At 43.2% G+C, this 13100-nt stretch overlaps 1 protein-coding gene across 2 annotated transcripts in view; it reads left to right on the forward strand.

The window, feature by feature from the left end:
- The window catches only part of LOC126541350 (Fanconi anemia group J protein homolog), a 52332-nt gene that overhangs the window by 14855 nt on the left and 24377 nt on the right, over positions 1–13100 (forward strand). For both annotated transcript variants that reach the window (XM_055076158.2, XM_050188110.3), the window contains exons 6-13: positions 1967–2065; positions 4646–4741; positions 5536–5671; positions 6842–6888; positions 8024–8176; positions 9243–9403; positions 11533–11575; positions 12117–12200. In XM_055076158.2, the coding sequence (XP_054932133.2) occupies positions 1967–2065; positions 4646–4741; positions 5536–5671; positions 6842–6888; positions 8024–8176; positions 9243–9403; positions 11533–11575; positions 12117–12200 (819 nt within the window). The remainder of the gene's footprint in view (positions 1–1966; positions 2066–4645; positions 4742–5535; positions 5672–6841; positions 6889–8023; positions 8177–9242; positions 9404–11532; positions 11576–12116; positions 12201–13100) is intronic.

The following is a 13100-nucleotide window of genomic DNA, read 5'->3' on the forward strand; positions in this document are numbered from 1 at the left end:
GCTGTTAAGGTTGAGAAAGAGCAGGTGTTTGGAAAGCTGCAGGAGAGAGCAAACAATCTGTTATACAAAATTGTGGGCTGCCTGAAATATTTGGCTTGGAACAATATTTGGCTCGCAAGCTCACGGCAGCATTGTCTGCAGTCTGGGAACGTTCTCTCACATTGTTCAAAAAGTGTTTCAGTGCACCTTTTTGAATAAAAGTTGGAGGAGGTTGAGCTTGGATGTCTCAGTAGTCTACCATCGACTGAATTGCATGTGCTCGTTCGCGTGCAGGGGCCAAGAAGCTTGCTCGTGCACAAGCTTGCCTTCGAGGAAACCGGCAAGTGGGTGCGTAAGATGGAGTGTGGGTGCGCTAGGCTTAACGTGCCGCCGTTGCCAAAGCTTTGCCGCTGCAAGATAATGCCTTGGAGGCACAAGGACTGATGAAAATTATTCCACTTACTATAACGTGTTGCATGCATGTCATGGTGGTTCGGATTAGACTTGTCCTGCAAAGGTTAATCGTATTGGTGAAGCGTGTTAAAGACAAAAAGTACCATAGTCATAGTTGATGCCTGAAGCCATCTTACGTAACAATTCTTTCCATTTTTTTTTTCATTTCTTTTGCCCTTCATCCTGGATAGCGTGGTAGCATGCCTTTGTGCAGAAGATGAATAGAAGTAAAGAAGAATCCTTACATAATATGGCTCCTAGTTGATTGCTGCTGGAGGCAGTTCATAATCATGTGCTGTATATTCACTTCTTTCCTTGCTTTTGACTGTACAAATGTGTGTAAGGGAAATTGCTTAAATGGCTGGCAATTGTCAAGTGTATATGGGCAAAATATTTGTCCTGGTGAGCCTGCCCCATTGTTTTCATAAGTGAAATGCTCTTTTTTTTTTTTTTGAGCTCAGGCATAGGGAGTCAAGTTTACATTTGTGGACTTTATGCCCAGCTCGCAGAAAAATTCAAAATTTATTATTCAGTATGCTTCATTCTGGTAGGTACAGAATGCAAGGTGCATGCTGGAGCTGAATTTTAACAGACAGGAATATTGCGGCCCGAAAGGAATAAATTAAGCATACTGATACCTTATGCATGATACATTATTACTCTGGGTTAATCTTGACCACCTGAGGTTCTTTAATGTGCGTCCAGTACGTGGTACAAGGCCTTTTGCGTTTCGCCCCCATCAAGATATGGCCGCTACGGCCGGGATTTGGTCCCTTGCCCTCGAGCTTAGCAACGCGACGCCAAAGCCACCATGCCACCGCAGTGGGCCATCGAATTCTTGGTACTGGTAACATGCAGCACGACCCACAGTATTTAAATCAACATAAGTTTTGTGTATCATGAACTTCACAGCAAAACAGTGTTCAGTGTGACACATTAGTAGATGCGTAATGGCCAAGAATGGTTCACTATACCTTTGTGTAAAAACAGCTGTAACCAGTCCTAATACTAATTTGGTGTTGCCTTTAAGGGCGGACTGTACTATACACAAATACATTCTAGTACCAAAAAAGTTTTGCTTGTCGGCCTTCAACCACACCCCAGAAAGTCTTACGATTGTGAGAGGACCCTTGTGGGGTACCTGCTTGGGAGCATGTTTATTCAGACAAGTTCTAGAAGCTGGTGACATCAGCAACAATGTTGCTGAAAAAATCACTGTGATCTAAAAACAGCGTGTTGCCAGTCGGTCTCTGCTGTTACAAGTTTTTTTGTTGCTCGTGTGCTGCCTCTGAAGGTTATTCATTGTTTATAATAAAGTGTGTGTGTATCCCACAGAAGGTGTGTTCTCGGGGCAAATTAAAGAAATAAATGCATGCCGTCCTCCCTGCATTGTGTCTGTGGGATTTTTACCAATCTTAAAGTTCATGGGTTGGCAGGTTTGCAAATGTGAAACATTTAAGTTCTTTTTAGTTTTAGCTTTTGGTTTCTTTCATGGTGTGGCTGTCTGATGGCATGTGATGAATATTTCTTTTAGGGTTGCAGATTCCACAGCAACATGAAGAGGGCGCCCCCTACTCCGGCAATGGAGCCATACGACTTGGAAGAGCTTGTCAAGATTGGGAGAAAGATCGGGGTTGGTTTGGCCTATCTGTCTAAGCAACGTTTCTAGAAAGAGTAAAAACAGAAATATGTTCAATGATGAAGTGGTGCACCATCTAGGGATGGAAAATAAGAAAATTGGAGAATGGGTTAGGTGGAGGATAGGTGTCCTGACTACAGTAGAACCTTGTTCGTACGATCCAATTTCGTGCAACTTCCTGGTGCCAACGTTTGTGGTCGAGAACACAAGAAATTGCCCTATGCAGTTTTTTTTACTGCTTAATATGTTCCTGGAAAACACAATATTTCAGCAGCAACGTTCAGTGCATTGGCAAACTGTGATCGCATGATGCATTTTTCGGCCACTAGATCCCATGTTAACAACAAGAGGTGCGAGGCACGCAGGGTCGAGAGCAGCAGGCACCCACCACGGCTGCTTCCTCACAGTGCTCACCCGCCCATGTCACATGAAAATGCCAGCACACACTCGGTCTCCTCTCCTGGTACCAGTGAATCTCCTCATGGTTCACCGCACATTGCATTCACAGATATTGCTGCCAACCTTATTGTGATTAGCATCTTCACCTAACTGTTTCACAGTGCACGTGGCATAGTGCCATTGGAAGTGTACTGCACGCTTTTAATAAGTGATAACTCAATCGTGCCCCCGTTTCCTGCTCCAGGTTGCACTAAGAAGCATCATGTTTTGCTTTGGTGGCATCATATTCCAGCATTACTCACCAGCTCGATTTCATTTCGGTTTCCCATCACCGTCTTAAAACAACAAAGCTTGTCATGGGCTGCTTGGGCCCAACCAGCTCAATGCACGTCAGCAGCTTGTGCCGCAACAATTCTCTCTAATTGGGCTCATGAAGACTTCCCGCCGTAATGCCCCGCCCAGAGACACTGCTGACCCAGGCTGAATTCAAGGAGCGCAAACGACATAAGGGGGCTTGCTGAAGTAGCGAAAACAACGCTGCATGTCTCAGGCGGAATGAGCCCCGCTGGCTCTGTGTGTGTTGGTGTCTCGTGCTGCAGCGTTTCGCGCAACACTTCGAATTGAGCAGATGTCAGCGACAATTGTCTGCCAAGATTTTTTAGCGACTTTGGGCCATACATTTTCCCACTTAGTATGTTTTTTCTCACATTCTTTTCCAAAACATATGGACAAGGTTCTACTGTGCAGCCTCCGAAGGTCAACTTATTGTGTAACAAAATCTCTAAGGCCATGCTGATACCATATCACGTACTGACACAGGCGTCACTGTGCGTCAACTCGGGGAAAGAGTTTCGAGTGCAGCAAGAAGAATAAAATAGAGAGGTGGCCTTTGAAGGAGTTGCAAGGGTAGCATTCGATTGCAAACAACTCTGCTCTTATGAGGTGAATTTCAAAACTATGTGTTGGATAGCATCTGTGAGGCGCTGCCCTTTAATATCAGACGCATTCCAAAACTTTCTTGGAAGGCTCGCTTGTCATTGTTGGAAGCATGCGACAATGACTGATTCCACTGTAATGAGACTGCTGGTAAGAGCATTCCTTTGTTTTGTGGCATGGCATGGTAGCTCATCTCACAGCTCAAGTGATGGCGAAGGGCAGGGCTCATTTCTTACCTGCCACTGTCCCTTGGTGGCTATGGCTTGGTGCCAACAAACTGCATGGTTTTCAGGCGTCATGGCAACACAAACTTGAGCCGACTATGCCGTGGTCATAGTTCCTGCAGGCCGGCTTTGACACTTCACGTGTGCAAAATGCTAGCAATCTCATATGCTGTGATGATGTGTTTCGGCCAAGGATGACAACTAGGGAGGCAAAGGCCACGTTTGATTTTCTGGAGCTTTCTTGTCAAAACGTTATTGTCTGGGCTTTTGGCAGCCTCAACAACGTCAGGTTGAACTTTTGGATAAGTGCTCGAATTGAAGTGTCCAGAACAAGAAAAACTTGCAGATAAAATTTCAGTAAATGTTTTCTGAATTTGTTTTGATTAAAGTTTCCTTTCTCTCAGCACACTCAATGTGCCTTTTTCTTTAGCAGTATTGGACGTGATCGTAACAGCTTGGTGAATTCAGTAATGAACTATATTTGTGGCCTTGTGTGCTTGATTATCACAGTGTCTGACTACAGTAGAACCCCGTTGATACATTTCTTAGGGTACCACAGGAAATGAGCGCATTGTCTGAGGAACTGTAATGTCCCAAAACGCTTGCAGCAACACTACAGATTACACAAAAAGCTATGCTTGCATAAGAAATACTTGAAGTTGAACAGGAAGCGAACAAGCTGTTGAAACCAAGCTAAATTGAAAATATTTAAACAAACAATGCAAAACCAGGGAAGTGGCCGTTTTCAGTTATGACCTGCAACAGTGAATGTAGGCGCTGCAGACAGACAATGCCACATTTATGGTGCACCATCGCTGGTTTTAGACGTAACAACTGGGAAGGCAAATGTAACAAGTAGAAAGCTAATATACGCATGACTCTATGAGAACTAAATGAGAGCAGGATTTCAGAGTGTAAAAGCCAGGAAAATGTTGTAAGCAGGAATATATCAGCGACGTTCCACTGTATACGAATGCACTTGTGAACAGAAGCATGGCTTTCCCATTTTTTTCAGATTTGCCCCTACTACTGGAGTCTAGACCTGATGCCGAGTGCGGACATCATTTTCTGCCCGTATAACTACCTGATCGATCCAGTCATCAGGAAGTGTGTAAGAGACAGCTGCTCCTGCACATGCCATTGCTTTTCTTTTTTTTTCTTCAAACCCTGTTCTCTGCATCGTTCTCTAATGCAAATGCTTCATTGCTGATGTTTACAAGAGTCTGGCCAGGCACTAAGTAGGAATATACGTAGCTACAATAGACAACACCTGTTACTGTAATGGCAACAAATATTTTGAATGTAACAGGCGGCAACTGCAGCACTGTCGTCTTGATAATCTTTTCTATGGCACTATTACAATTGCTTATACTGATGTAGTCATGGTACATTATCAGTTGTAATGTTGAATTGTAGAGTGCTATGACCCAGGACAAAATTTTAATGAATAAAGCTGCCACTTGTGCCCTACGTTAAAGTGGCAACATCTCGGCAGCAATACATACCCTCTGCTTTGGCTCATTGGCCATGATGTTCTGCTGCCGCGTGTGAGGTCGCACGTTCGATTCCCAGCCGCGGTGGTGCATTGATTTAGGCGCACACTCGAGAACTCCGAGTTGTCAGAACGTTTTACCATGCCTAGGCTCCGAATGGTGCTTTGCCTCGTGGTACAAAACATTAACACATGCAAGCATTTCTGATCAGACCACGTATTGTACTGGAAAGTGCCTGTCAGCCTTGCTGCATCGTTTTTATGGTGCTTCCTTGTTGTTGTGACGAGTGACTGCCCTGATGAGGGTTCCCAAGTAAATGAGTGTTTAAATCAATGCCAGTTTTAGAGTGCACTCACTTGTCTCCATTTGCCTCCTGTCTTCTAAACTTCTTTTTTTTTTTCTTTCCTCCTAGTTGTCCATTGATTTGAATGATGCTGTCGTGGTTCTTGATGAAGCGCACAACATTGAAGATATTAGTAGGGAAGTGATGAGCATTACAGTGACACAAGACCAGCTTCGGGACATCATCATGGACCTGGAGGAAATGCGTGAGCCGCCTCTTTTAATGCTGTGGCATTCACACACGCTGATCTCCTGTCTAGGCGAGGTGAAATGTTCTATTCACAACCACCACAAAAAACAAAAACAAGATAACGTACCATATGTTTCAATGTGTTGCTCAAATGCACAGATGTGCCTGCCAGCTGTATTATCTTACTTGAGCTTACACTTGTAGTGATAAACAATCTTCTTTGCTTTTGAACAATCTTCACTGTGGGTTGAAGTCAACAGAGAATTTCATTGCACCAGCAATAATAAAATAACAATAAAAGACACTAAATAAAAAAAAAAAGCCATTTGAGCTGTATTTATAGATAACCTTTGTGCAATACCGAAAAAAAAAATACCATGAGAAGAGGCGTGGTAAGTAAGAAAAGACACAAAATCTAACACAGGCAGCACCAGTGCCTTGAAGTTCCTGCACCAACACGCCGTGATTTTACAGATTTGGATGGCATCTGCCCAAACCTAGTTAATTTTTTATCGCCGAAGGTAGAATACATTGTATTCTAAAAGATCCAAAAACGGCCCTTAGCACATTTTAAAAAGTTTTACTGAATAACAACAACCCAAATACAAAAAAAAAAAACATTTTAGAATTTCTCACGTAATCATGCCGTATCGGCGCTGGTGTTGTGGCACGAAATTCTGAATATGAAACTATGACTTTCGTTTTCTTTTCTGATAGCCAACCTCTGAATGCAAACTTCACAAAGATAACGGTTTCCAAAAGTGCTTTATCAGTCTGAACTGATTCTGTGTTTCTCTGTCTTCTTCCTTTAAGCTGACAAGGCTCTTGCCTCATTTGGTAAGCTTGTTAGAAGGCCTCCAGAGATGCGAGCAATGCGCAACCTGTTTGGCGTTGTCACGCTCTGCTCAATTGACTCGGCAGCCGAGCCAACGTGGTGCTCCGTCTTCTGCTGCTGGCTTGAGCGTTGTGTGCACTCTAGCATTTCTGCTGAGCAGCTGTGTGCATCCACTGGTCTGAACAGAACGGGCAGTAAACGTCAACAAAAGGCTATCTAATCCTCTTTCGGGCGCTGACAAACATGGACAGTTCTTTCTTTTTTCTTCATCGAAAGAATGTTTCTTTTTTTTGCTTGCGAGTGAAACTGGGTTAGCTCGCAACTGATCAAATAAAAACCATGTTCTTTCAGAGCGTATCCAGATCATGCCCATGGAACACAATGCCATTGCGAGAGTGGTGAGTCGTTTACTTATGGCTGCGTGGATGCTTTCAGCGATTATTTATTTAAATTCACTTCATTATAATTGACCAAGAAGTCCTAAACGCAGGGACATGTAGCAGCACTAGTGTTACCGCCTTTCAACGAGCACTTGATGTTGAATGTTATTGATAGCTTAGAGCTTTTCTTCGTGTCGAGAAAGGGTTCCATACTTGGATGGCAGACAGTAGAGCAGTGCATTTCACTTTTTAACACCTGCTTGCCAGCACGGCGTGCTTGCGGAAAGATGCCCTGCAATTAATCAAATCCATCCCGGCTGGGTGTGTGCGCAACCCGCCTGCAGACTTTGTTCGACACTCAACCAGCGGATCTCCTCCTGGGTAGCCACACGCCGCATTCGCGGTCATTAGCACCAACCTTATAGCGATAAGTAGCGTGCAGTGTAGTAAAACGTCTTTATTGGTGTGGATGGCCAATAAGCACCTTCACCTATCTGTTTCACAGCACGTGGGGCGTGGTGCCGTTATAAGCGTACTGCACGCTTTTGATGGGCAAAGCAAGTGTCATGTTTCACTCTGGCGGCATTGTGGCATCGTACGCCGGCATTGCTCGCCAGGTCGATTTCGTTTCGGTCTCCCGTCACCTCCTTAAAACAACTGTGTGCATCTTGGTTTGCATCGCATTGCATTGGCTTCTCGTGCTGCAACAATTTTCGCCAAGAGGGCACGTCATAACTGTCCCGCAAGAATCTGTTGACTCAGGCCGAATTGGAGGAGCGCAAATGTAACCATGCCAAATTAACAAAAACAACAATGTGCATGTCTAGCCGCTCGGTGCCCCACCAGATCGGCTGCAGTCAAAGGGGCAGGCCCACCTTCCGCATGCGTATTCCAGAAAACTAGGAGCTGAGCTGCTGAGCACGGGGTCAAGGGTTTGATAGCAGCCACACATCAATATGGGAAGAATGCAAAGCCACTCATGTGGTACTTAAATTTTGGTGCTTGTTCATAAACCTCGGATGGTCAAAACTAATTCAGAACCCTTCGCTGTGGCATCTCTTTAATCGACTGTGCCGGTTTCAGGTCACACAAATTGCATTCTGTGTTAGTCCTACCTGTTCCTGTTTGTACAATGACCTTGCCCACATTGCAGATGTCCAAGCTCAGTCTGTGGATAACGCAACATTCGGACCACCTGAACGACTACAAGAGCTTTGAACAGTCTGGAAAAGTCTGGGCTGGCACTGAGATCCTTGCTTTTATGACTGATGTTGGCCTGAGTCCAGACAGGTTCAAGGATTTTAAGGTTGGTCCTGGCAAGAGACACACACACCATCAGGGTAAATCTTCGTACCATGGACAGGTTTCACAATGTTCTTACATGAACATGGCACTAAAGGTACAAGTTCATTATGCCACTAAGGCAACGTTCAGGGGGCTAGGTGGTAGCCTTCTTAATTAAAACAATCCGAAGTATGCAACGAGAGTAGCGATGTGAGCTTATCTGTACATTTTGGCTAAAGGTAGTTGAGCACAGGGAAACTCGAGGACAAAAGAAGGCACATTAGACACACAGGTGCTGCTGACAACAATGATCTTTATTTCTTCGCAAGCCAAACAAAGCTACTTTCAGGGGATGGCATCGCAGATCAGGTGAATCTCATTACAATCAAAAACCAAAAAAGAACCAAACAGAGCAATTAAAAAACTCAGAAAAGACAAACCGTTGCAAATTCCTTGTCAGTCAAGGTTAAGGAAGCTTTACTGATACATGAGTCACCGTAATAGTGAATTTGCTAGACCTCAATTATTAAGCGAGCGACTTCACATTTGTTTCTGCCAGCAATAACTGCATTATTAAAAAAGTGTTTGCACCCACCCCTCTGGCAACATAGTGCAAGAAAACCATCATGTGGTGTTTTAATAGCCTTTTATTAGCTTCTCTTAGCCATTAACTTATGCAGCGTCCTGTTTTCCTGACGTAATATCGGTTACAGGACAACATGATACGATAGATGACATACGTTTTGCACTCAATGAAATTCATTCTGGGATTTTTTTGACATGCACCCTTCAGATTCCTTGTGGGATCTGTTATCTTACACAAACTGCCTAGTTTACTGGGTGCTGAAAGGAACTTAACATTGCTTTGTGCAGCTATTTTTTTTAAATTGTGAGATACCTGGTGGATGTAGAAAATAACTGCTATGTAGTACATTTTTCTTCTCGAAAGGTGTTCGCACCTGTTGCGGTCAGGTCTAAAACATTTTTTTCCCCTGTGTGGCAGTCGCCCGCACCACATTTACCTGACATGTTGTTCGGTGCAACCGCTCTTTGTTGATTACTGTTAATTGTTTCTTTCTTTTCCTTAGAACCTTGTTACTGTCATCACAGCTGTTGAAAAAGGGCCTGATAAAGATCCGGAGCTCCTTCGCCCCACAGTCAATGCAGCGACATCTGCGACTTTGCAAAATCTTGTCATCATCCTCGACTTTATATACAGAGACAATCTTAAGTATTTAGGGGATTTCAGGTAAGTTTCACATTATAGCATCATGCGCTGCTTGCAGTTATATATATAGAGAGAAATGAAAGTGAGAGAGGGTGTTGTTATAAGCTGCACATGTCGTCGTTTAGACAGCATTAGAGAAGCGTTTAGCATATATATATGTTCATACTAGGTTGCGCATTTTTTTTCCTTAAGAGAAAACTTTAGCTCGGGCCCAATTCTGACGTGGCCCATTTAAATACACGTAAAATGCGAAAACGCTTTTCTGAGATAACCCCTGGACCGATATTAATGAAATCTGTTGCACTTGAGAGAGAAAGTTACATTCTAGTGACTGTTGGAAGTGGAATTTCGATTTAGGGCCTGAATTTTGTTACGAAGATTTTCAAAAATGTGAAAGTTGGAAAAAAATAAAAGCACGAAGTTTACAAATCAATAACTCCGCATCAAGAACAGATATCGCTGTTCTGTAAGTGGCATCCCTTAGTTCATTCAAAGCAGGCAAATTTTACATGTCAGTTTATATATTACGTGAATTTGTTACATTGTGTACAAGGGTTCTGCAAAAGCTGTGTTTACACATTACTAAATTTTTTGAGATTCGTGTGTAACATATCAATTTTGTCCACTTTAGATGTACTATAGATGTAATTCACAGAATTGTGATATCATTTTTCATTGCTGAAATATGGAGTTGTAAACTTGATAGTTTTGTTTTCTGAAAACTTTCTTTTCCTGCCAATTTTTAATTAAATATTGATGACCGAAATAAAGAATTCGAAACCAGCACTCACTATATTTTAAGATTTTTTTTAATTGCAACAAACCTCGCCAAATTTGGTGCAGTAGTTGCCAACAAAAACGAATTCTCCTTTTACATGTATTTAGATAGGACCACCTGAGCTAAAGCTTCCTCTTAAATTTAGGTCTGTTTCAAGCATGGCCCATAAGCAAGCAAGGGCATGGGTCTTACATGCATTCCATAATGGTCGATGTGGTTTAGTAAGCTTCACCGCAATACAGATATGCATTGTGGTTAAATTGGCTTGCAAAAATAAAATCGGCAAATGGAAGCTTCAAGAGAGCGCCTGAGATTATGATATAGCAGGCGGTGCAGGATCTTCCGGGCACCCAAGGGGAAGCGGGAGGATCAAAGCTGGAATCTTGGCAATCCGTGGGTTGGGCCCACTGAGGTCAGAGTGTGCTGGGTTGTGCTCGCATATAAGATCGGCTGTCTGCAATAACAGAAAGTGCATTTTTCACACATGCCGCAGGTGGCTGAGAATAGTTGCGTGCAGTGCACTGTCCCACACATAGAGCACAGCTCTTAGGCGCTTGTTCTTGGGTTGAGAGCCAGTGTCCCTCGGTGTAACCACGTCAATGCGCATTCGTCGTCGTCTTCTACCAAAGCTGCATCTTTTGCCACTCTTCATGCCAGTTTTCTCATACTGCCCCTCGCACTCATGCCACTGCTCGCGCATTCATTGTCGTCTTCTTTCACAGCTGGCTCTGATGCCACTCAACATGCCAGTGTCCAATACTGCCCCTTCCTCTGCAAAACTGGTGACGGCACTGGCCCACTGCCAGTCGGTGCGGTGATTTTGGTGTCAAATTCTTTGCCTCAGTATAGTGCGGAATGAAACCACATGTTGAGCTGCACTCAAATTTCGCATTGGGGAGTATCGTAGTTGTCGGACACATTTTCTTTTCCTAGATTTTGTTTTCCTTTCTCTTTGGCGCAGACATTCAGTGGGCAGACTTACTTGTTACAGCCAATAATGCAGCCCAGGAACATTGTATAGTAAGTGGCTTCTTTCGACATAGAACACATGCAAAAGTTGACAGTGCATCGGCTACTCGTTTCAGACATTGAGCTCATAGAATAAAAAGCTATAGAATTATGCCTCTGCAACATTCCATAAAATGGAATAGGAATGGAATTGACAGCCATGCTAAGCAATCCTGGTCATGTCGTATGTTGTGAAGGCATTTTGTTGCACTGTCATATGGTTGCTCGTGTGGTGCTGTCGTTCAGTGTAATGCGAGGTGCATAGGTCCATAGTGAAGACTTATCTACTTTTGCAGACCTTCTTTTAATGTAATATATTCATGACTTCTTAATTGCACTGAGTGACTCGTTCTTCTTGTTCCAGAGCTGCTATGGTGAAGGCTCCTTCGAAGAAAAAGCAGACAGAGGTGCGTGGGAGCTGCTTGGAGCCTGTTAAATTTCGTGGACAATCCTAGAGCAGACTCAACTGTTCGTCAGCTGAAGATGCATTTTCATAGTGCAATTTGTATTGTTGTGTGCTTCCGTGTTTCTCTGCGATGGTTGCTGAATATTGCAACATCTTTCTTTGAATCACCTGGAAGATTTTCTTGGGGCATCTCTAAATCGTTCATTTTTTAATAGCGTGACATGTGTCGTACAATTTTTTAGACAAACTGGTGCTGCGAAAAGTCTTGTACTCTAGACTGCTTTCGAGATGAACACAAAGGAACTGTGAAAACTTGTGTGGCTTATCAAAAGCTTGCCTTTTAAGAGAAGTGAATTTAATCATTGAGAATCAATCAAAAGTTCCTAAACCTTAGCTTATCAGAGAATTAGCAGGGTTCATGTTAAAGGCATTTACTTCTAAAAGAGCAGTTGTTTTCTGCCAGCATTCTGACATGCTTAAAAAGGCTTTGCTTTTAATGATGTTGTTCTGATGACATTTTTTTACGCTTTTGTCTTTGTCAGGCTGGTAGGCGGTCATCAGGTGGCAGCGCGTTTAATGTGACCTGGACGCATAGTCTGAGCTTCTGGTGCCTCAACCCTGCTGTTGTGAGTTCTTCCATATCTGTGCTTTGGTGGCTCCCAATAACAAGTGCATTTCATGTGCTTCACTGTTTCCCACCAAAAAATGGTTCTTTATTTGATTGAAGATCTTAGAACTTGGTGCATTTCTGAGCTTGTGCACAACAGAACGCATACATACTGCAGAAAAAAAAAGGTATCTTAAGGAAGTTTATTAAACACATCTTATGAATTGTGCCTGTTGTTGAAAACACACTGAAAAACGGTGACGTGCTTATGCCCCACCGTAGAACTATAAAGTGAGCATCCTTATCAACTCACGATGTTGCTGCAACTATACTGTGGGCTTGCATGTTCACCTCTATAGCCCATTAGTCTGTTCTTTTGATGGTCACCTCATGCTTGTGCAGCTTGTGACCTGATCACGTACGCTCAAATACACTGATCTGATCATCTTGCTTAAAGTCACGATTAATAAGTGTAATGGTCGAACGGTGTGCAAGTTGGTGTAGATTCGTAGCAATGACTATACAGCATGATGTAACATAGACAGAAAAAGAGGGATGAAAGAAATAAGCATGCCTTGTCTATTGTTCGTCTTTTTCACCGTATGTAAGCACACATGCAATTGTTTCACTATACAGGTAGGCTTCCGTTAATTCGACTCCGGTTAATTCAATTTTTCAGTTTTTTCGAACCCTGCTAAAGATTGAGGGGGGTGTTAGTGTATTTCTATAGGCTTTAACGTTCGTTATTTGGATCCTGAATTTTTTTTTTCCCAAAAAGATCGAGCCGAAAACCACGTTCGCGGCGTTAGTATGCTTTGCCGCATAAGACGCATGCATTGCGGCGTAGCCGACTTCAGCAATTACTGTGCAACATGCGAAATACTATTGCCCGTTTTCCTTGCTAAAACATTGGGTGCGC

The sequence above is a fragment of the Dermacentor andersoni genome, chromosome 3 (genome assembly GCF_023375885.2).
Source record: "Dermacentor andersoni chromosome 3, qqDerAnde1_hic_scaffold, whole genome shotgun sequence".
Classification (NCBI taxonomy): domain Eukaryota; kingdom Metazoa; phylum Arthropoda; class Arachnida; order Ixodida; family Ixodidae; genus Dermacentor; species Dermacentor andersoni.